Source organism: Prunus persica, chromosome G6 (genome assembly GCF_000346465.2).
Source record: "Prunus persica cultivar Lovell chromosome G6, Prunus_persica_NCBIv2, whole genome shotgun sequence".
In the NCBI taxonomy this organism is placed as follows: Eukaryota; Viridiplantae; Streptophyta; class Magnoliopsida; order Rosales; family Rosaceae; genus Prunus; species Prunus persica.
The window spans coordinates 18417813-18443492 of NC_034014.1; the positions used below are offsets into that span (position 1 = coordinate 18417813).

Here is a 25680-nt window from a genome sequence, read left to right on the forward strand (position 1 = left end):
AACCAATCTACAAAGATTGAACACCTAAAGTAAGCAACATTAAACTTATCACCCTACAAGCAACCATTAATGTAGTGTATTGAGAAAGAAAATTATGTAAAAACCCCAATAATTACTTAATGAAAACAGTTAAGAAAATTAACACAAAAACAAAAACTAGCACAAAAACTCAACCAATTAACCAAGAAACAACCATCTTTAATATTTAGTTAAAGCATACAAAATGTATTCAAACTAATCAAAATAAAAGCTCAAGAATATAACCAATGAAGAAAACTTTGCACATACAATAATCATTATTAATTAATGAAAGTATAAAGAAAGTAGGATAGGATTTATGCTCCAAAGGAGGTTCGAACCCCTTACCTCCTTACTGTAAACAAACCCTTGAACCATTGAAGTACAAACTTTCGTTCTTTGTTTTCTTGGTGAAATAAGGGGGACACCCCTAGAAAACAATAATTAAACACTGCACATGAGTCGAGGCAAGAGCCCCATCAAATAAGCAAATTTCCTAGTCCAGATTATAACTCCAATTTGCCAAACAATCCGCAACACAATTCTTTTCCCTGTAAATGTGGACAAGGTGACAATTTCCAATTTGTCTCATGAGATCACAACAACTATGCACCAAAGCAGCAAGATGATGACATTACAATGAATTGATTTGTTGAACAAGTGAGACAACAACAACAACAATATCTATTTAAATAGCAAGGTTAGTGATACCTTTCTCAACAGTAAGCTTTAGACCAAAACATAGACCCCAAACCTCAGCCTCTAGGATATGACCTTGGTCCAAATTCAAGGAAAAACCGGCAATCTAGTCACCTGAGGAGTCCCAAATAACACCTCCTGCTCCAATAATATTAGTGGCAGCCCTTCTAGAACCATCCACATTCAGAATAAGGTGGCTAATTGTAGGAGGTTCCCAAGCCAAAAAAAACATGTATTCTGTCAAGTTTCATGCAAAAGCCATTAGCAACTTTAGCCCACTCAACAACTGCAATAAAAATGGTTTTCTTGGGATTAAAATACTTATCCACTTCAACATTAAAAATCTGTTTGTTATACCAATTCCAGATATACTAACATGTAATGACAACCATAGCTAAAATTCTCCCTCGTAGGGCATGACTATATAATGTAATGCAATAAAGCTTATCCTATATGACTAATCAATAGAAAATAAAAGATATACAAATAAAAATTCATAATAAATATGCAACTCATCACCTGTAAGACAACACCCACATCAAGAAAGCACTCTTTCCTTTGTATCCTGCAAAATTGAAATATAAATGTTTTAGATGCATAACAAAATAGCAAATCCAAATTCTTTCATAGTATCAAACCTACATCAATTACCAAAATCCAAGTTTTGCGTTTCCACTCTCAAGGTAGTACAATTTGACTATTACTGCAGATTGATCTTCTCTTACACATCTGGAATGACCATAAAAGGAGAATCAAAATCTTTATAACAAACCTTAAATCTATTCACAATAAAGTTGAATAATAATTTTCATCCCATTTACATGCAAAGGGTTACGATCATAATGTAAGTTTGATTACATATTTGTTATAATGACTTGTTATGAGTGGGATAAAGAACCAAACCTTATTTCAATTGCTTTATCAGTAAATCCTATTCCTCAATCACAAAATGATTTTTTCACCAAACTTATTGGCTGGAAGACAAGAAGAAAATCAAGTAGAGCTATTCATTATGCTTCCCCCAAAACAATTTTTTATGCATCAAAATCCATCAAATTTGTTGCCTTGCACATAGTTTCGCTTTGGTACTATATGGAGACGAGCAACTCTCTCAATCCCATTTACAATGAAGTACCTATAACAGATTAACAAAAATTAAAATAAAAGAAAATTCAGAAAATAAATAGGAAAAACTAAAATGAAAAAGGATAGCGCAGCTAGCAAATACAGGGCATATGATAAAATGATAAGCAAAAGAGAAATAAAAAATACTCACCCTCCTATTTCTCCCATTTATGATGACTCTTCTTTTAAGAAAATTAGCTTATTGAGATTAGCACCTCTTAAGTTGCAACACTTTGACTGCATTGTCAAACAAATCAGAAGAGGATTCAACACCCCAAAACACACACCCTCCATGCTTATTCTTATGGGGTGTACCCAGTAGGCCTCAGGACTATTCACATAATGATGCAAATATAAACTCTTCAACATGTCCAAAAAACTAAACGCCCGTTTGGTAACCATTTCATCCTTAGTTTTTAGTTTTCACACCCTAAATTTCTAACAAAAAATGAAAACAAAAAAACAAAAATGTTTGACATGGTTTCAACCGAAAAAAAAAATGACAATGATTTATCATGGCATCTAGTTGAAATACACTCAAATGTTTGAAGTCAACATATGATTTGTCAGCCTCGAATCAATCATATGATCCTAGATTCCGAGAACCCACCCAAAGGAAATATGAAAACAAACTTGATAAGGTTAAGGATGAAAGCAAAAGATTGTCAACCATTAGCAAGACCACCATGTAATCAAATGACTCTATATGGGGCTTAAAGAGCTCCTGCAAGTGGTCCAACCCGATAGCAGATTGCTCTTCGGACATCTTTTTCACCTTCCTATGCTTGTCGGTGAAATGAATCAATCTGTTTCAGTGCATAAGCGAAGAAAGAAGTAAGAAAGAAAAGAAAGGTTAAAGAGAGATTCACTATTATACCCAATATAGGAGTCCAAATTATAAAAAAAATCTAAAAACATACCCAAAGCCCATTTACAACGTAACAAAAAGGCTTTTAACTTCTTTTAAATTACAAAACTATCATTCATTTCTTAACAAACTCAACCCCAAAATCTCATTAAAAAAAACCCAAAACACTCAATAGGGCATCGAAGTAATTTAATAATCAAAATTAAATTCAATAGGTCCAGCTGTCATTTTTTGGGTTTTTTTTTGGTATGTTTATAAAAATTAAATAGTATAGGTTTATTTATAGTTTTAGTGCTAAGAATGGGTATATGACTAAATATCTCTTTGTTTAATGGCTTGTCGGGGAGACGAAGTTCTAATGGCGGTGCAACGTAGGCCGTCCAATAGCGACAAAAATATAAAAGAACGGTTCAGATTGCGTAAAACGAGAACAAAAAACGACATGTCGTTTGACACAAATGACCAGAAGCATGAGATGGACTCAACTCAACTAATCCAGATCATGCGTCGACACGTCAGCCCATCTCGTCCGTTCAATCCGCTCCTCTAGCACCACGTGAATGAGGAGGATTGTGCCATGCGCACTTATTTTTTAAAAAAATGTTTCTAATTTACATAATTTCTAAAATTCAGTAAAATACCTTTCATATGTGGTTATGACATTGCTTGTTTCTAATTTTTAAACATTGAGGACAATGTTCATTTCTAGGTTGGGGGGTATTGGATTTTGGCAAGTAAATTTGGTTATTCTTAAATTTTTTTAAAATATTTTTGCTTTTTATTTATTTATTATTTATTTGAGTCTTATTTTATTTTTGAGTCACTTTCCAAACACATATGATGAGATTGTGATCAATGTTTGCATGACTTAAATGAAAATTGGATTTCATTTTATTTAATTATTTTTTAAAATAATATATTAATAAAATTTGGCATTGTTCTAGCATGATATGTTTGAAACCTTCTTTACACTTGCCATTTGTTTCATAATTTTCCAATTAAAGGATTTGCATGATCCAAAGAATTGTATCAAGCATAAATTAGACTCATATAACCAACCATATAAAGTGAGCTTTTGAGCCTTATCCTTCAATTCATGAGTGTTATGCACAAACTCTTATTTTCTTGTCATCTAAGTTGGTGTTTGATCTCATTATTCATTGATTTGGTTGAGCACTTAAAAGTCATTCATTCTTATGCAATTTAATTACATGACATTTAAGAAATGATATTAAGGCTCTCTTTGGATTGTTTGTGCATTTCAAACTAACCATATGCATGCTTAAGCATGATTTTCCATTGTTAACCATTTTGAGCCTACATGTAAACCTTTTCTTTGATTTAACCAATTATATTTCCTCGCCTTAGCATGAAAAACAAGTATTTACCTTTCTAAGGAACCCATGAGCATTAATTGGGATGTTGTTTTCATACTAAGTTTGGGAAGGGGTGTTACTTTTTGGAAAAAAAAAAATTCACACATTTGGTGAAAGAAAAGAGAAAAGTTGTGATTAAGTGGTGGTTGAATGAAATTTCATTTTTGGGTTCTTTATTAGCCTCAAAATAAATTGGCGTTTGATCAATTAAAAGAATGGAGGTATAAGGAGTTTTGATCATGTAAAAAAATAAAAATAAAAAGTCTAATCGTGATGCCTCAAAGTCTTGAAAACAATTGTTTTATGCTCTTACATTGTGAGTTCCTTGGACTTTGTATTATCCATACCTTTCATTTCATACTCACCTTACACCCTTGGCCCCATTACAACCTATGCTAAAGACCTAAATTGATTAAATGTGAAGTGGTTGAATTTCATTCATTTTCCTACTTTTGTTTGGCATCCTTCTTAAGATCATATTAATGCAAGTTCTTCATCCTTCTATTTCGAGTTAAGTCATTTATGGTTTAACTCTAATCTCATGTTTATAACTGAGTGATGCATTGTAGCACTCCCCTGACTAATTCATTTGTAAGAGGACAACTTTGGTAAGATTTAAAGTTGAATTTGTGCTTTGTATGATTTTTGAAATTGTTTGTAAACCAAGAGTGGGGAATTTGTTGCATTTGGCTATCACACTACTACACCTTGAGCATGTTATGTTTTGAACTTTGCCGCTTTGTGAATGATGTCTAAAATTGAGATTTTATTGTTAAAACTTTTGAGTCATGTGCATGAGTCGTTTCTCTTCGGAAAATGTTGGGAAAGATTGTTTTGAGTTTTTTGTTTTATTTTTGTTTTTATCTTGCTTTAGTTTTTGCTTTGTTAGTTCTAAAAAATAATTATTATTATAACCACGCAGAAAGAGAGGAAATAAGAAAGAGAAAAGAGAGAAAAAGGAAGAAAAAGGAAGCATAAAGAAAATGTCGTATTCCGTCCCATCTTTTCTAGATCTTAACCTAGCTCCATCAACACAGACATGGGGACAAGGAGTTGCACTGGTCTGGACGCTCTACTTTGCTTCCTCGCGAGGACCAGTGACAGTAAACGACTCGTTACTCATTGACAATGAAGTTGCCATTGGAGTTGCGAAGAGTTTGGTGACTCCTAGGGATGTGAGCATACTGGGAACGAGAGATGACAACCGGTTAGTGAGCGACGTCGTGGTACTGAGCGTGCAAAGTGCGGCATCTATCGCAAGTATGGGGCATCGCCTCATTGCGAAATCTTCTGAGGTGCAAATACTGAGAGCTCAGTTGGTGGCAGAGCAGAATTTGGTTGATGACTATCAGCGTGACATCAAAAGAGTGAAAAAGAATAAGGCAAAGACAGCAGAGGAGAACCAACGCCAGCTTCAAATACTGCAGGAAGAAAACGAAAGGCTATCAAAGATGGTAGATTCTTATTCTAAAGGCATGCAAAAATACCTGGAGGCCTTGGAGAACCCAGGGAAGCACAATCAAGATCACGAGACAAGTTTTGTTCAAGCTAAGAGAGTGATCTTTGGGAGCTCAAGTGATGAGCCCCAAGAAGCGGTGCGTGAAAGGCCGAGATAGGAGATCAAGAAAGCCAAACTAAAGGCTATTATTGTGGAATCAAAAAGCGCTCCATGATGATGATAAAGAAGAAGTTGTTGTTGTTGTTGTATTATTTGTTTCTTTTTTTTTTTAGGACTAACAAAGTCTAATAAGTTTTCTAACCACTTTGTTCTGTAGAATCAGTAAAATGTTTGTGGGTATCGTATCTGTTAAACCTTCAGGAGACACAACTCCTCCTACTAGGGATGCCTAGAGGTATAAAGGCTTGTTGCATACACTCAATGCAATCGAGTTACCTGCAAAAGTGGTCTAATTAACTTCTTATTTTGTTTTTATCTTTGTTTTCCTTTTGTTTTGCTCGAGGACTAGCAAAATCTAGGTTTCGGGGTATTTGATCGGTGCATAATTACATATCATTTTGTACCCTTCTAACTTATGATTTGGTTATGTTTTAAAGTTAAACTTGTGTCTGTAATCTCTTTTGTGTTTGTTTTAGTATATTAAGCTTTGGGAATCATTTAATGCATTTTGGAGTCAAGTTAGCTCAAAACTATGACTGCAGATTAGTCAACTTCACGGATTGGACTGTACTTTCTCAGGAAGAATCAGATAATGAGCCATAAATTATTGGAAAGATGCGGAAGTCTAGTTTATGGAGCATTTTACGGTTTATGATTCCGAGTATTCTAGAGGAAGTTATGCAAGTTTTGGCAGCTTAAGGTCCAGATTCCGAGTTTGCGTTACTGTGTGCCAAAATTGACATTTGAAGGTATTTTCGATTTTTCCTTGAGCTGTGTTGCATATTTGGAAAGATAAGACAAAAAGCTTCAAGATCAAGATTTTTCTAGATTTTTCAGAATGGAGGAACAAGCCCAAAACGAGCCCAAAAGAAGACTTCAATGCATTGTCATGCATGACATAAGCATGAGCTAATTATTTTGGTGGGGAAGTTAGGTAAAGTTGGTGAAGTGAGTGCTGTAGGTAGAATCAATACTCAATTTGGAAATTCACTTCCCATAGGCCTATAAATAGTGAGGTTCTCCAAACTTGTAAACACACCCCAAGGGGAGGAGCTCTCAAACACCTCTCTAGAGCTCCTCTCCCTTCTCCCTTCTCCCTTCTCCTTCTCTTCCATCTCCTCCTCTCCCTTATTTACTTTTCCCTTCTCTTCCTTTCCCATCTCTCCTCAAATTCTCCATGTTCTCAACACCTCTCCATTGCCTTCATCAAATTCTCCAAGTTCTCAAACACCTTTCCTTCTCTCCTCAAATTCTCCATGCTCTCAAACACCTCTCCTTTCCCTTCATCAAATTCTCTAAAGTTCTCAATCACTTCTCCCTTCTCTTTCTCAAATTCTCTAAGTTTTTCTTTAATGTTCTCAATTGTTGTACAAAACTCTTTTGCTTCTTAGTTGTAATTTATTTTTCATTATAATATAAATTCTTATTTAAAGTTTCCAATTTTGATAAGTTTCCAAGTTTCAATTACGGTTCTTGTTTTTATTCATTATGCTTATAAGTTAATATGCTTGTTTGAATGATTGATCACCATTAAAAACTTGTATGTTAGCTATCTTGGTTTGAATTCCGAGTAGACACCATACTTTACTTCGAATTGAACTATGAATGGGAAGAGTATGTATGGACATTTGACAATAGGGATTAGATGCATGCTTGGTTGTTTAAAACATTCTTCTATTTCTAATGCTTAATTTTAGGTTAGACAACATATGATCAAATTATGGAATTAGGAATACAAGGTTAGGACCAAACGCCATGGCTTAATCATACTTTAGCTAGAATTAATCCATGAATCTGAATTGAACTTGGGAACTTATTTGCTTGAGTTAGTTATTTTCTTTCTTCCTTGTTTTATGTTCTTTTGTTTTCATTTCTGTTTTGTGTAGGGAAACTGAATTGGATCATTCAATCACCAATCTCTGTCGAATTGACCTCGCACTTACATATGCTAAACTACCAACGGCTTGTGCACTTGCTAGTATCACAAGTTGAGGATGCAGCTGAATTCATTTTGGTGCAGCTCAATCGATGCAACAACAACCATTGAAGAAGCGTCGTCACGGCCACACCCACCACCGCATCAGTAACTGATATGAGAAAAATATGATTTCTAGCGATCTACCTGCGCATAAAAGCAAACAAATAAACAAAAACAACAACCTTGCCAAAGAACCAATTGAGTGATTTGTAACAACCTCTGTCAAAGACGATGTAGAATCAAATTTAGAGAACATAAGCGGCATTAAGGAGTGGGTTTTGGGAGCAGGATTTGATTGGGAACATAGACTAAAATAGGTGATGGGGAACTTCAATCTAACAATGGCTCGGAGGAAATCCCCACAAGAGGCTTTTTGTTCAAAACGCCCCAGTAGACTTATTCACTAACCTAAAAGGAAAAGACGAGAAGAGAAGAGGGGGAGGAGGGGCAGTGACACTTTTTCCTCCTCCTCCCTATATGGAGTTTTCCTTTATGACTCACAAAAGGAGAGAGCATCTAGAGTTTCTTTGTATGAATAAGGAATTGGCTTATGTTCTTATCTCTAGTGAATGATGTCATATCCAGGGATCGGCTCCGCGGTAGCACGATATTGTTCGCTTTGGGCTCCTCTCTATGCCCTCACGGTTTTGTTTCTGGGAACTCATGAGCAAATTCCTAGTGGGTCACCCATCTTGAGATTGCTCTAGCCCAAACTTGCTTAACTTCGGTGTTTCCATAACTCTGAAGCCAGTGAGCTCCCAAAAGGCCTCGTGCTAGATGGAGGTGAGCATGTACATATAACGCATATCACCCACTCTCCATTGGTCGATGTGGGATGTTACAAATGAGATTTCATTCTGGGTCTTATGTTCTCTGTTGTATCAGTATCAGACAATCAAATTGTGGACAAACAATTTCTGATTTTTTGTGATCATAAGCTGTTGAAGCATCGTTTTTTATTTTTGTGATCATAACTACGTCAAATGAGTGTAGTTTATGCTTTGAGTTTTTTTTTTCTTTCTATATTGAGTTTTAGGTTTCAAGTTCTCATCCCCAATAATTTGTTTCCTAACCATCCATCTTGATTTGAAGTTATTTGTAGATATTTTTACAAATTATAAAGAAAATACTCAACCTATTTTCTAACCATCCATCCATCATGTTTCCCATTTTCTATCTTTCATCATTTTCATCCAAATGTTAAAGTTTTACATATTAGTTTATCACTTTTTTTAAAAGAAAATAAATGTTGATTTTTTGGGACCCTGAAACTTCGGTGAAATCTCACTTTACCCCCTCCAAGTTAAAATGACATACTTAACCCCCTTGATAGTGGTTTTGTGTCCCACTTTACCCTCAACTGTTAACTCTGCTAAAAAATTATGTTAAAATGCTGATGTAGCACAAATAGGACCCACTCTTGTATGCCATGTGTAAACAATAATAAAATATTTTATTTTAATAAATATAACAAATAGGAAAGAAAAAGTTTAGAAAATTATTACTTCTCTCCCCTCCCCTTCATGGCAAAGACCTTGAGATAGTACTTGATCCTAAACACCATCCGCCTATGCGCCTCCACCACCTCCAAGAACTGAATCTATTTGCCGATGTTGCTTTGGTGGCTCTTTCGCTGGCTCAGGTTGTCTTGCGTCATCGAAAACCTCCCTGACTACTGAACCTCCTTGTTCATCTTCACATTTTCGATCTGTCGCATGCCTCTGACCTTGGTTCCTCCATACCCATTTGACAAAGCAAACATGAGGCATATCAAAAGGGCCAAAATCAGATTTTTCATTATTTTTGGGAGTTGTTTATGCGGGAAATTGGTGAATTGAGTTTTTGGGTTTAGGTGTGAAGAACTGAAGGATTTTGTTATTGTTGAGGATGGGGATTGAATTTGAAAGAGAACCAGATAGATCCAGATGGGGAGAGAGAAAGAAAAGAAAAAAGGAAAAAAAAGAAAAGAAAAAAGGAATTACATTATTTTATTCCACTTTTTCGAACGAAATTTTTTTTTTAATTCCATTTAAGGAAAAAAAAAGTGGGCTCTTCACATGACACATCAGCACTTCACTACTACAAAAAAACACTTTGCGCGACGAAATAAGTTTGTTGCACAAAGTACAATTTCGTCGCGCAAAACCTACGCAACGAAATTTTGGTCGCGCAAATCTTGTGAAGATAGGGTTTGTGTGACGAAACCTAATCTTCGTAGCGCAAATCTACCTTGCGTGATGAATACTAAAGTTTTGCACGATGAAAAATATTGGTCGCGCAAAGTCTTAAAAAAAAATATTTAAAAACATTCCCGCATCCCATTTTTGGTACCCCAAATTTTTAGGGTTTTGCGTGACAAAATAGTTTTTGTGTTTTAAATTTTTTTAATTAAAATAAACTAATTTAATAGTTTGGCGACGAAATATTTTGTCGCGCAAGGTTTTTGACTTTTTGTTTTATTATTTATTTTATATTAGTTTTTTTTCGAATTTTTACTTTTTAAATTAAATTAAATTGTATTAATTTTTTTAAAATTACTTTAATTTAAATGTACATATTCAAAATAAAATTACATATGAAAAATAGTGATCAAATTATCCAATAAATAAATAATTTAATATATATATATAATATTCAAAATGCACACATAAATTAACAAAGTACAATAATAAAATCATAATACAAGTCTATTGTGGTGGTAGTGGTGGAGGATATGTTTCGATAACGTCCTAATCCTCAACTTTAGCCGTCAAAGTCTCAACGATTCCCTACAAAAAAACAAATGTGGTCAAATAACAAAAAATTGGCATAATCTCCCCTAAAATTGTTGTACCACAAATCTAACAAACTCCAATCCTCACCCTATACTCAACCCCGAACCCCACACAAACTCAAAACTAACTCAAAAAACACATATTAATGAAAAAAAATTAAAATTTGGAGAGAATATACCTTTCGGCAAGATTGAGAGTGAGTGAGAATGAGAAGGAGAAGTGAGTGTGAGAGAATTAGAGAAGATAGTGAGAGAGATGAGAGAGTGAGTGCGAATGAGAGATAGTGAAGAGAGAGATGAGAATTAAGTAAGAGAGGAGTTATTTTGGGGAGAGGGAAAGAGAGAGGAGAGGTAAGAGTAGAGAAAGACATTGAGAAAATAGTGGAGGAGTAATTTTGGTTTTAAAAGCCGTATCATTTTGTGTGATGAAAAATTATGGTCGCACAAAGTCTTAAAAAAAAATTAAAGGAAAAAATATTGGTCCCATTTTTTGTGCCCGCCCAAATTTTTAGAGTTTTGCGTAACGAGTTGTTGGTCGCACAAAGTTTTGCGCCACCAAAATTGCGCGACAAAAAATATGTTGGTCGCACAAAGTTTTGCGTGACAAAAAATATTGGTCCCACGCAAAGTCTAAAAAAAATTATAAAAAAAAATTTCCTGCATCCTATTTTTGGTACCCGCCCAAATGTTTAGAGTTTTGCGCGATGAATTATTGGTCGCACCAACTTTTGAGAGACGAAAAATTGGTTCATAGTGCAGTATTTATAAAAATAATTGTTATGAATAATAAAAAATGAAATAATTTAATTTTACGATTTAAAATATAAATAAGGTTAAAGGTACTTAATAAATATATATACTATTCAGTTTCTTAAGTGTTATACATACAAAATAAATAAATTCAAAGCTACTTAATAAATATATATATACATACACACACCATTCAACGATCCAACCGTCAAACTTTTTTGTATATACTTCAAGATTGTATATCCCAAAAATCGCAAAAAACAAACATTCAGAGATCTAGTAAAGGAACAAAACTTTTCGACTGTTATAAATGAAAAATCACGAGTTAACAGTTATTTTAACTCCGATTTTGATGATTTTTTTACAGCTACACTCCCTGACCCTATATGAATACAATGACTGAATTTGATCTTCAATTTAAGATATTTATACTAGTAGATACCGCAAAGTCTTATGCTATATTTAACGAAAGTATAAATAAACTCTTAATTGTTAGTAAATATATTGTTTTGATGGCATACACATTCTACAAAACTAGTTTCAACGATGCAACCGTCAAACTTGTTTGTTTATACTTCGAGATCATATACGCCAAAAATCGAAAAAAATAAATATTCAGAGATCAAGTAATAGAACAAAACTTTTCGACAGTTATAAATAAAAAAATCACGATTTAACGATTATTTTAACTACGATTTTGATGATTTTTTACAACTACACTCCTTGAGCCTATATGAATACAATGACTGAATTTGAACTTCAATTTAAGATATTTACACTAGTGGATACCACAAAATCTTATGTTATATTTAATGAAAGTATAAATAAACTCTTAATTGTTAGTGAATATATTGTTTTGATGGCATACGCATTCTACGAAACTAGTTTCAACAATCCAACCGTGAAACTTGTTTGTTTATACTTCGAGATCATATACGCCAAAAATTGGAAAAAATAAACATTCAGAGATCAAGTAATGGAACAAAACTTTTCGATGGTTATAAATGAAAAATCACAATTTAACGGTTATTTTAACTCCGATTTTGATTATTTTTTACTACTACACTCCTTGACCATATATGAATACAATGACTGAATTTGATCTTCAATTTAAAATATTTACACTAGTGGATACAACAAAATCTTATGTTATATTTAACGAAAGTATAAATAAACTCTTAATTGTTAGTGAATATATTATTTTGATGGCATACTCATTCTACGAAACTAGTTTCAACAATCCCACCGTCAAACTTGTTTGTTTATACTTCGAGACTATATACGCCAAAAATCAAAAAAAATAAATATTCAGAGATCAGGTAATGGGACAAAACTTTTCAACGGTTATAAACGAAAAGTCACGATTTAACGGTTTTTTCAATTTTGATTTTGATGATTTTTTACAGCTACAGTCAATTTAAAATATATATTTTCTAACAAAAACTCAATCCGAACTACAATAATATATTTTTCTAACAAAAATCTGTTCCAAACTAAAATCATAAATTTAAAGCTAATTAATAAATATATATACCGTTTAATTTCTTAAGTGTTATGCATACAAAATAAAAAACAAAAATAAATTGGTTTAGGTGACAAAATATTTGGATTACGTCGTGCAAAGATTTTAAAAAATAATTTATTTAATTTATTTATTTTGTAAAGACTTTGGGCGATGAAACACACTTCGTTGCTCAAGACTTTGTGCAATGAAGTTTATTGTTTCGTCTCGCAAAGTCACTTTGAGCGATGATGTTTTGTCGTCGAGCAAAAGTTTGTCATGTAAAGAGACTTTGTGCAGCGATGTATATTTCGTTGCACAAAATTTGGTCGCGTATGACTTTGAGCGACGAAGTTTTGAGTTTCGTCGCGCAAAATTTGGTTGCACAAGGGTTTTTTTTTTACTAGTGCTTGTTGCAAAAAGACTAAAATAGCCATGCTACGTCATCAAAATTGACAGAGTTATTAATGGAGATAACAGTGGGGGGTAAAGTGGAACACAAAACCACAGTCAAGGGGGTTAAGTGAGTCATTTTAACTTTGGGGGGTAAAGTGAAATTTGACCGAAATTTCAAGGGGTACTACAATAAATAAGCCTATATGATATATACATTAGTTGGGGGAGATTTAGATATTTACTATCATTGGTGTCATTATAAAATTGTCACAACCCTCATCAAACTGTCTTGGGACATTCCATTACAGCTTCAGTTAGGCATTTCAGGCATCAGGTATTTGAACTAGTGGCTTAGCTAGAACAATCCTCAATTAGTTGAAAGAAGATGTGAAACTCGTGCTATCGCTGTCATTACTGTAAGAGAATTTACACTGCTCCTCATATTGTTTGTGTTTATACCGGAAATAAACGGCCTATGACCACCGAACACGTGGACAGAATCGATATTGGCTACAGAAACCCTTCGGCACTTTGCCTACCGAAGCCGTCCATTTTGGCCCTTTTACTACCGGACACGTGTCATGCTCACAATCCGCATCCACAGTCCCACATCGGAAATATGAGCACGGTGCACACCTCCCAAGGCCTATATAAGAAGACCCCTATCCCCTAAAGGAAGGGAGGAGAACGAACGGTACGCTACCGATTGATCTGTCAGTTAACATTACTAAAACCGTACTTACTAAAGCATCGGAGAGCCTTCGGCCGGTACCACACCGGTATCCCAAGGACTTACCGAACGCGTCATTTTGCAGGTACTCACCCTTCTGAAGCAAGACGTCTTCCGAAGATAGTCACCTGCCGAAGGCATAATATAACTAAGTTGGCGAAATACTTGCCGAACCACTTTTTCGCATCAACAGTTTGGCGCCGTCTGTGGGAAACCAGAAAAATCATCAACCTACTATCTCCAAAACATATGGGGACCACCTCAGTACCCACGTTCTTATCGGAAGAAGGGGTACCGTTCGGAAGGCAAAGCGGAGATAGCCCAGCGCTACCCCCATGCACTCCCCTCGGAAACGCCTTAGCAACCCAAACAACCGCCGAAGCCGAGCTGGTAGTCCAAATCGCGTCCCTACGGAAGGACATGGCAAGGCTTCAGGAACACAACAACCTTCTTTCGTCCAAAGTGGACGAAACCCAGCAGCTGCTCCACCAGCAGCACACGCAGAACATCCAGACAACTCACTCTTCCCAGAGCTTGCAGACCCCCCATAGGAAGAAGAAAAACGAGAAGGTAGAGAGGGCAACGCCCGCACCTTCCAAACAGTTGGTAGTTCCGGCACCCAGGGATCAGCCGCACATCCCCAAGAAATTCTACTCGATTGTTGACATCGGATTAACGATCGGGAGGCAAAGAGACGGAGGTCTCCGATCAGGATTAGTGCTCGACTAAAGGACTCACGGATGAAAATCCTAGGAAGCAAGTCGCCCATTCGGAAGGTCAGAGGGCTGGACTCCGCAGAGGAGTCGGAATTTGAATATATCCCTTCCAGGACGCAAGTTTCGACCTACCGTTCGGCAACGCCTTCACGGTACTCGGGGGTTAATTCATTACGCCTACGAAGACGATCGGAAGATTATGGTTCTGAGGAAATCCCTAGCCGAGACCCTGTTGTCCGACTCCTTTTTCAGAAAGTCCAGAAAATGAAAAACGACAAAGCTCGCTCCCAAGAACCGGAATGGGGGAAGCTTCGGCTCGGACCATTCACCAGGTGCATCCGGGACTCTCGGCAGGATAGGGAAGTGCAGCAACTGCGTATACGGTTCTATACAGGAACGGAGGACCCCTTAACACACCTCCACTCATTTCAGTCCGCCATTGGATGCAAGGGCCTGAGCGATGAAGGGCAGTGCCTGTTATTCCCATCTTCCCTTACCGAAGCAGCCCTGAACTGGTTCTACCGGTTGGAGTCGGAGACAGTAGATTCTTTCGACGAACTGAAGCAGATTTTCTTCAATCACTTCATGATCCAAACGGACCGTCTTTACTCTGCCGATGATCTGTACACGATTCGGCAAAGAGAGGACGAACCTTTGAAAGAATACGCGGCGCGCTTCAGTCACGAATACTCAAGATGTCCGGAAACAGACGATAGGGCAGCCTACGGCGCCTTCAAGAGTGGCCTTCGGTCTTCGCATTTCCGATACCTAGTACACAACAGCAATTGGCGCACGTACGACGAACTGATGAAGCAGGCAGCAATCCACTCCAAAGCCGAATACTTCAACTCGAAACCCAGGGTATCGGCACGGCAAGGGGATGCCGAACCAAGTGCTTATCCGGCAAAGGCGCCACCCTACGAGAGAGTCGACCCATATTTGGCAGGTCATAAGAGGAAAGACGACCGTGCCGATTGAAGAAAACACCCGAAGAAGGGAAAAGGGAGGTATGGACGCAACGACAACCGGCGCCCCTGCCGAACCGTGACCACGGTAACGAAGTCTTTACCCTATTAAATACTACCTACGAGGCCGTCCTGATGAACGAACAAGAAATAATACCGAAGCCGAATCTACGAAGACCTAATCGGCAAGACAACCGGGATACCGATAAATTCTGCCGATACCATCAGCACAACAGCCATAATACGGAAGACTGTATAAGCCTAAGAAAGATTGTCGAACGATTTATCAGAGAGGGGAAGCTAGATCAGTATATCGCCCGGCAGCCACCGGCACCGGTACCGAACCCAACTCGGCAGATAAACATGATAAGCACTATCAGCAGTGGCCCCACCATCGCGGGAATGAACAACCGTTCAATGAAGCAATACGTGCGTGCCGCACAATTTCCTCAGGTATTCGGCATAGAAGTAAATCGGCACCATGAAATACCGAAAGGTCACTGGGAACCAATCACATTTTGCGAAGAGGAGGAAGAGGGAGTCCTTTATCCCCACGACGACCTGATGATCATCCGAGCAGAAATTGCCGACTACGACGTAGGACGGGTACTGATCGATACCGGAAGCTCCGTGAGCTTGATTTTTGCCGAAGCTTTTCGAGAAATGGGAATAAACGACAGCCAGGTCAACCGGCAATTGACCCCTCTGTTAAGTTTCTCTGGGGATCTGATCCAACCAGTCGGTAGTGTAAAACTCCCAATTACCTTCGGCACCGCACCAAGAAAAACAACGGTATACGATCATTTCCTGATCGTCGATTGCCCGACAGCGTACAACGTTATAGTTGGACGAACGGCACTCACCAGGGTCAAGGCACATCTTTCCCCCCACATGCTATTGATGAAGTTCCCGACCCCCAACGGCATAGGGGCTGTCCGGGGAAATCAGCTAAGCACGCAGACTTGCTACGCCACGGCCCTCAAGTCAACCTCTTTCAAACTCCCCGACGAGACCATGTCTGTACAGGGAGTACCGAACGGTACAGGACCAGTTCACGATCCAAGAGATGAGTCCCCAACTCCTCACACACAACCTGCCAAAGAACTGGAGACAATAACCTTGAGCGAGGAGCAGCCCGATCGTCAGGTTAGAATCGGCACCAGACTCACCCGTGCCCTCTGAACGCAGTTCATAGACTTCTTGCGGCACCATTCGGAAGTATTCGCGTGGTCCTACGAGGATATGCCCGTCATAGACCTTGAGATCATCAGCCATAAACTCAGCATTTCCCCCGCTTATAAGCCTGTAAGACAGAAGCGCCGTTCGTATGATGCCGAACGATACGAAGCCATGCGCACAGAGGTTGACAAACTTCAAACTATCGGCTTCATCAGGGAGGCTACATATCTAGTATGGTTGGCAAATTCGGTAATGGTCCGAAAAGCTACAGGCGGGTGGCGAATGTGCCAAGACTATACCGATCTGAACAAGGCCTACCTGAAGGATAGCTTTCCGCTGCCAAGGATAGACCAGCTCGTGGACGCCACCGCCGGACACGAACTGCTCAGCTTCATGGACGCCTATTCGGGATATAATCAGATATTCATGCACCCTTCCGACAGCGAACACACCGCCTTCATAACAGATAGGGGGTTATACTGTTACAATGTCATGCCGTTCGGCCTGAAGAACGCGGGGGCAACATATCAGAGGCTTGTCAACAGAATTTTCGCCAAATACATCGGGAGCATCATGGAGGTTTACGTCGACGACATGTTGGTAAAGAGCAGAACTGCCGAAAGCCACCTGCACAATTTATCAATCATGTTCGGCATACTAAAAGACTACCGGATGAGACTCAACCCAATGAAATGCGCCTTCGGTGTGTCCTCCGAAAAATTCCTCGGATTCATGATCAGTCAGAGGGGGATCGAAGCGAATCCCGAAAAGATAAAGGCAATAATCGACATGGAGAGACCGAAGACAACAAAAGACATTCAGAGCCTTACCGGACGCATAGCTGCTTTGACCCGCTTCATATCGAAGGCTACCGACAAATGCGTACCGTTCTTCAAAGCCTTGAAAGGGGGCAAACAGAATATCATATGGACTGCCGAATGTGACAAAGCGTTTCAAGACTTAAAGGACTACATGGGCAAAGCACCCCTTTTATCAAAACCACTACCAGGGGAGATTCTCTCCCTATACCTTTCGGTATCTAGCACTGCCGTCAGTTCGGTATTGATTCGAAAACCAGAGAAAGCAGAGCTACCGATTTTCTATGTCAGTAAGGCACTCCAAAGTGCCGAACTTCGGTATCCCCCATTAGAACAGCTTGCACTAGCCCTTGTGGTCTCGGCACGAAGACTTCGGCCATACTTTCAAGCGCACGGAATCAAAGTCCTGACTAACCAACCGCTCCGGCAAGTGCTCCTAAAACCAGAGACTTCTGGCCGATTGATCAAATGGGCAATCGAACTCGGAGAATTCGACATACAGTTTATTCCAAGGCCCGCGGAAAAGGGTCAGGCTATTGCCGATTTCATTTCCGAACTCACCCCATCAACAGCACAGCCAACACCCGAGCCGGTAATCGAGGCTGGATTGCCGGAGGAACTAGACGCCGAACGCTTTGACGTCTCAACTCCCGTATGGATTCTGCACGTCGACGGCTCGGCAAACCAACAAGGGTGCGGAGCAGGCTTGGTACTGACAACACCGGACGGACTCAAGATCGAGTACGCCCTCCGATTCGACTTCCGAACCTCCAACAATAAAGCGGAATATGAAGCTCTCTTGGCCGGCCTTCGGTTAGCCAAGAGCATGAATGCCAAACAAATCAGAATTCACAGCGACTCCCAGCTCATTGTGAACCAGGTAACGGCAGACTTCGCGGCCAGAGACGCCTCCACGCACGCCTACCTTTCGTCTACCCATCAGTTGCTCCAAAGCTTCCGAGCCTACGAGATCAAGCAGATCCCCAGAACTGAAAATAGCCATGCCAATGCATTGGCACGTCTGGCTTCGGCAATCAACGACAAAATCGGAAGAAAGGTGCCAGTAGAGATTCTTGCCCAACCGAGCACGGTAGCCTCCGAAACATGTACCGTACGGTACGAAGATACATGGATGTCTCCTATCTACTCGTACCTGACCAACGACACCCTTCCAGAAGACAAGGCCCAGGCCCGAAAGCTTAGGTACCGATCAGCAAGGTACACCGTCATCAACAACGTCCTTTACAAGCGTGGCTACACTACTCCATATCTCAAGTGCCTTACGGCAGAACAGAGAGATTACATCCTTCGGGAGATCCATAATGGTGTGTGCGGCGACCATTCTAGTTCCCGGTCAGTCGTCTACAAAGCATTTCGGCAGGGGTACTTTTGGCCGACCATGCATCAGGACGCTAATTCACTGGTAAAAAGGTGTGATAAATGCCAGCATTTCGGTAACATACCGCACATCCCTGCCGAACCCCTGACACCGATTGTGAGTCCTTGGCCTTTCGCACAATGGGGAATAGACCTGATCGGTCCAATGCCGCAAGGTAAAGGCCAGGTAAAATATGCAGTGGTTGCCGTCGACTACTTCACCAAATGGGTAGAAGCCGAACCTTTGGCAACCATAACAGCAGCAAAGATGGAGGATTTCATCTGGACTCACATTTGTTGCAGATTCGGTATCCCATATGCAATCATTACCGATAACGGCAGACAGTTCGATTCGGAACTCTTCAGGCAATTTTGCACCCGCCTAAAAATCAACTTGTTTTTCGCATCACCGGCCCATCCCCAGTCGAACGGTCAAGTCAAAGCAATAAACAAAATCATCAAGAAACTACTGAAACGGCAGCTGGACAAGGCCAAAGGAGCTTGGCCGGAGAAGCTTCCCGAAGCACTATGGGCCATTCGGACATCTTACCGAACGTCCACTGGAGAAACTCCTTTTTCCCTGGCTTTCGGTTCGAAGGCTGTGGTGCCTGTGGAAATTGGCGAACCTTCCTACCGAACGGAAACCTTCGCACCGAAGCTGAATGAAGAAGCACTTTCTCTAAGCCTCAATCTTCTTGAAGAGCACCGAGCACATGCCAACCTTAGGAATGAAGCCTACAAGCAACGTGTCTCTCGGTACTACGACTCTAGGGCCAGACACTGCTCATTCCGAATCGGAGACTGGGTCATGCGGAAGGTATCCCTAGCAACCAAGGACGCCATGGAAGGGACTCTCGAACCTTCCTGGGAAGGACCCTATGATAGCATCGGTATCCTTCGATCGGGAACCTACCGCCTAAGAGACTCCAACGGCAAGACCCTCGGTCATCCTTGGAACGTGGAACATCTCAAATACTATTTCAAGTAACCTAGCCTACGGTAGGACAAAGTTGTAACCGATTGGAATGTATTTGCCCTTCGGCATAGATCAATAGAAAGTCTTCAGCACTATTACTTCAGAACCTCTTTTTAAATTACTCTACTAGCCCACGGTTGCCAATAGTGGCAAGTTAACGTTCTACGGCATCTTTATTAGCCTACGGCAATACATGTTTTTCGAAACTGTTACCCTACAGATTCCATCGGAGCCTTTCGGCCATAATACGATCGGCAATTGAAACAAGCTCAGATTGTTGAAACAGATGATAAAAACAATAATAAACTTTTAAATTAGGGATGCCCTCGGCACAAATACGTTCAGAGTACATGAAAGTTTAAAATCTAAATTTACAAGTACAAGCTCAAATTTAAGAGGCCCTCAGGCTTCGTCGCCGGCAGCAGCCTCGGCAAAACCAGAGCCTTCGGCGGCGTCCTCCCCCTCGTACTCCTCGATCATTTCCTCGGTTATCCCTTCCGGCAGGGGGGAGGGTCGGCGATGAAGTTCAGGTTCAGCTTTTGCCCAGGGTTGTACCGTTTGAATCGGTACAACAGGTTCGCCATCTCCGAGCCCACTTCCTTATCCAGAAGGACAGTGAACTCTTCAGACGAGCGGTACCCCCGGATCGCTGACCGAACGGCACCTTCGATCTTCGCTGCCTTGGCCCGCTCAGACTTTTCCAGGGCCACTTGCACTGCATCCCTGGACGCCTCGGCATCCCTCGCCGCCGCCAGCGCTCCCTCCAGGAGAAACTTCATCTCCTTCACCTTCGCCTCCGAAGCGAGAACCTGCCGTTCGGCAGCCTCTTTCTCCTTCAGCAGATGGGCATGGTCCTGGAGCGCTTTGCCAGCCTCGGCAACCTTGGCCCTGCCATCCTCGTACGCTTTCTTGGCGCGCTCGGCAGCAGCAATGGCCCGCTTGATGCAGAACCACATGTCCATGGATGCCTGCACAAAACAAAGCCAGAAGCATGTTCCACTTACAAAGAAAAAAGAAAAAAAAAGGGACGAAGGAAGAAAGAAACTCTTACCGAGGCCTGAAGCCGAAAGGCGCGTCCAGCCTCCTCCCGAAGAAGCTTCTTCGATAGTTCGTCGATCTCCGGCAGCTCCATCTGAGAGCCGAGGATCATATGGTTGACAAACTGGACCGTCTTCGCTGGGCAGGCAATGGTGACGGCCTCGGAAGGACCGTCCTCGTCCTCCACCGCAAGGATGGCCCTTGGAACGTCCGATTGGCGAGGGCGTTTAGGGACTGGCTCGGCTTCCAGATCCACCACCTCCTGCCGGACAGAAGCTGCTTTTTTTTTTTCTTGCCCTCCAGGCCCATCATCAGGCGCCTCCTGGAGGACTCGTTCATCTTCTTCGCCTAGGCAGTCTTCCTTGCGTCCGTCACTGGTCAAAAGCGTTCGGTCAGTCGACGAACAAAAGCAATACACGAAAACGAAAAAAAGGAGAAGGAAAGATATACTTACTCTCGGCAGGGTTGACGAGACCGGCTCTGACGAAGTTGTCGGTGAAGAGGAAGTGTGGATAAACTCGCTCGGCAGCAGGTACTCTCAGCCTCACTCTGTCGAGCTGCCGGATTTCACTCTGCTTGGGGCTCGGCTGCTTGAGTTTACCTATCAGAAGAAGGAAAATTAGTAAAATAAAACAAGGAAAAAGAAGAGAGAAGAGAAGCCAGCATATCGATCGGTAGTTCTGAAACCTACCGGCAATCTGAAATGTCGTGGGGACCGGGAAGCGGGGGGGAGTTCCCGATGGCGATTCCCAATCGCCGGAGAGTAGCACCGACCGATTCCTCCACGACTTTTGGGAAGTCGGCACCGAGCTGATGAAGTGCCCCCGCTCGGAAGCCTTCAGGCAATTCGCCTGAACCCAGCCACCATGATCGGCGCTCTTGGACTTGGTAATGCTGTATAAGTACGAGAATTGCTCATAGGAAGGCTCCCCCTCCCCGGCAATCCCGAACGCAGCGACTACCCCCATCAAGGCCACCCAGAAGTTGGGGTTGTACTGGCCGGAAGCGTACCCGATCTGGGCAAGGATCTTCTGCACGGCAGGTTGCAACGGCAACCGAACCCCTTGCAGAAGAACATCGGTGAAGAAGGTCACTTCGCCGTTCGCTGGGTCGCTGAGGGACTCGACAAGGCTCGGTGTCCTCATCTTCACCGAGTCCGGAATGAGGTACTTGGCCTTAATCCTATCCTGCTCTCGTTCGGTGATCTTGTTGGGCTCCAAGTAGTTGACCCCGAACAAAGTTTTCTTTGGCACACCCACCGGTATCCTAGGCAGCTCTCGGTGGATGATCGTCACCCTCGGCCGAGAGGGACCGGCAATGCCCTCACCACGACCGGAGGTGGAGGCCTCCGGCTGACGCTCAAAAGGACCGGCGAGGGTACCGTCCTTATAAACCACGGCCAAGGGAAGTGGTTGCCCAGTCATAAACCCCTTGCCGATGCCATGGGTGGGAATGGAGTTCACCTCCTCACCGAGTATCTTAACATCGGTGTCTTCTCCACCCTCGGCGCCGAGGCTCGCAGCCCCGCTGGACGTGTTCCAGTCCGATGACTCCCCATCGAACGCGTTGGGCTCACTGCCGAATGGCGACTCGCTATTAGACATCTACAAAACAAAGAAAGGGAAGCTAAGGCTCGTGCCACAAACTATCCTACCGATGCCTACATCGCTACCTATGGCCACTAGACTACCGAAGAAAAATCCTATTTTACATTCGGCTAGCCTACGCCATGAAAAGACGTACAATTAAAATAAAAGGAGAGTATTTTGGGGGGGTATCGAACGGTATCTTACCTTGAGTAGTGTGGGATGAGTTGATCACCGATCAGAGACTTCGGAAATCGCCCTGTATGCCGAGAACCGCTGTAAAAATCGCCTTGATTGCCGTTCACTCTCTTCGGAAATCGCCCGCACAGAGCTCTCGTGTCAACTCACAATTGCAAAGTGAGCCTTACGACCGGAGCAACCTCTATTTATAGGGAGAGAGCTGTAACGGTACACCTCGGAAGACTAAACGGCTCTTTAATGCGCCGTCAGACGTGCTTTTGCTGGCCACGTGTCACCCGACGAATGGCACCGCTGAATGCACCCCAGGCACGAAAGACGAAGCGTCTCTCTACCCTCTCGCCTCTCAGCATCGACGACCCCTCGAGTCCCAGGTCAATCTCCCCCGAACGAACCTACCGAATGGCAGGTCAACCTCCGAACCGCTATAGAGAACTAAATTCCCTTCTGAAGGACCTTCGGAAGAGAACTTGGGGGACTACTGTTTATACCGGAAATAAACGGCATATGACCACCGAACACGTGGACAGAATCGATATTGGCTGCAAAAACCCTTCTGCACTTTGCCTACCGAAGCCGTCCATTTTGACCCTTTTACTACCGGACACGTGTCATGCTCACAATCCGCATCCACAGTCCCACATCGGAAATATTAGCACAGTGCACACCTCCCAAGGCCTATATAAGAAGACCCCTATCCCCAAAAGGAATGGAGGAGAACGAACGGTACGCTACAGACTGATCTGTCAGTTAACATTACTAAAACCGTACTTACTAAAGCATCGGAGAGCCTTGGGCCGGTACCACACCGGTACCCCAAGGACTTACCGAACGCGTCCTTTTGCAGGTACTCACCCTTCTAAAGCAAGACGTCTTCCGAAGATAGTCACCTGCCGAAGGCATAATATAACTAAGTTGGCGAAATACGTGCCGAACCACTTTTTCGCATCAACAGTTTGATTGAATTTCTTAGTTAAAAAGGTAATAGCTTGTGTTTCTACTACAAATTGGTGTCTTTTTAGTATAGGTGATAGTTTATGGATAATAACTATAAAATGTTGGGGTGATGGTGGTGCTATTACAAATTCCCACAAATCAAAGGAAGGAACTAAGTCCGATTGTATTCTTTCAAGGACACGTAGGCAATTTAAAAACTCAATCTAGATACAGCCACAAATTCAAATAGAATAATCAAATCAAGGAGCTACGTCCGGATTGATTCCGCCCCAAGGATACGTAGGCAATATGGAAACTCAATCCAAATACAACCACAAGTTCAAACAGAATTCTGGTTCACAACCAAATTCGCCCCCAAACACTTTTCAACTACAAATCAAATTGAATCACTGGTCCAACCACATTCATCTAAATTCCATAAATATTTCCCACACCACAAATTCTTTCAAGGGGTCATTCACTCGTTGAAAGTCCAATCAAATTCTCCAAAGAACTACGAGTGACTTTATCCCTTAAAAAGGGTACGTAGGCAACCTAAGGTCAATCTAAGTGCAGCCGCAAACTTAAACAAACACACAAACTCCCCACATTAAATTTTATCCATGTTGGAAGCAAAAGGTGTTCTCTTATCTCGATTCTCTCTACTGCAATTTCCACCACAGCAAGGACGCCAACCAATAACTTGGCCAGTCGCCAGAGGTAAGAAATATCTTCCCAATCTTTCTGATTCAATTGGTTTGATCTTTTCTGTGTTTGTTGTTTCTCTAGAATGAGTGCTTGTTAGATCAATTTGAGACGTTGACTTATGCTGGAAAAGAAAAGAGAGTAATAAATAAAAAATAAAAAAAAACTTGAAGCTTAATAACTGTTCATACAAGACAAAGAAGCAGACTTTCACCTTCCATATTCATTGCCGGCAGCATTGCTGTTTCTGTGGTACGAAGCAATCTGAGACATTGACTTAGACTGGAAAAGAAAAGAGAGTAAAAAAAATATACTTGTGAGAACCAAATTTGTGTCATGGGATTTAATTTTGTAACCTCACTTGAGTGATTACCTGTCTGTAGCTGGATTTCCACTTTGATGGTATAGGTATAATGGACGGTACATACCGAGATAAAGAACGAAGACGAGAATACCGGTCCCGCATCTCATTCGGCAAAAACGCAATTGCAGGCTGCCATGTTTGAGAATTGAGGTCGAGCATACATATGTTTATATGTTTATATATCCACACTTTTTTATAGGATAATAATTGGTCCTTAAGAGCCAAGTTGTAATTGTAGTCGGGAGTGTACCCAATATTTGTCTCATATTTGAAGGCAGTACAATCGAAGTTTTTAGATAATTGTCATGAAGCATTTCCCAAGTATTATTCCTCAGAATCCACAACCCTATCATTTTATGACGTTCACGCAACTCACCTAGTAGACCAAGGCATCCAACCATCTCAATTAATTTGCAGTCAAAAGCATAGAAATCCGATTTGTCGTCACATGGGCCACACAACTGGGGAAGTGGGATCGTAGTGAACATCTCACTTCTAACCTCGAACACCAGAATGCAACTTGTGCGATACTCATAGCTTGGCCAATATAACTTGCGGTTGAGGCATAAAGGTTTATTCTCAAGAAAACTACAGAGGTGAATCTCATCGTGGACCCGGGGTAGGTGAAAATTCCGCGCCAGGCGCGTGAGGAAAAAAAACAAAAATAAAAAGAAAAGAAGTCAAAACATGGGTTTAAAATAAACTTTTCTTATAAAAATAGCTCCCAAAATCTTACAACTTTACAATAAATAAATACATCTCTATTACTCTCATCTAATTCAGCCTCAATTGGTTTAGTCTTGTCTTGTCCACTAATTCATCTGAAAAATTAAATAGGGTGAGAGATAAGCAATCACCGCTCAGTAGGGAAATGAGACCTTACGACAGTAGATTGATATAACTAAATTAAGTAACCCCCTTCCTATTGGATGGTGTTTGGCGGTTTACAAATACTTACCATCCAAGTTATATTCATGTGGTGGTCTAGCT

The 25680-nt window shown here is 41.1% G+C and overlaps 1 protein-coding gene across 1 annotated transcript; it reads left to right on the plus strand.

Annotated features, from left to right (window-relative positions):
• Positions 16756–19875, plus strand: LOC109949703. The gene has a single exon (XM_020565805.1). It carries the CDS (start codon positions 16756–16758, stop codon positions 19873–19875), a length of 3120 nt encoding a protein of 1039 aa, XP_020421394.1.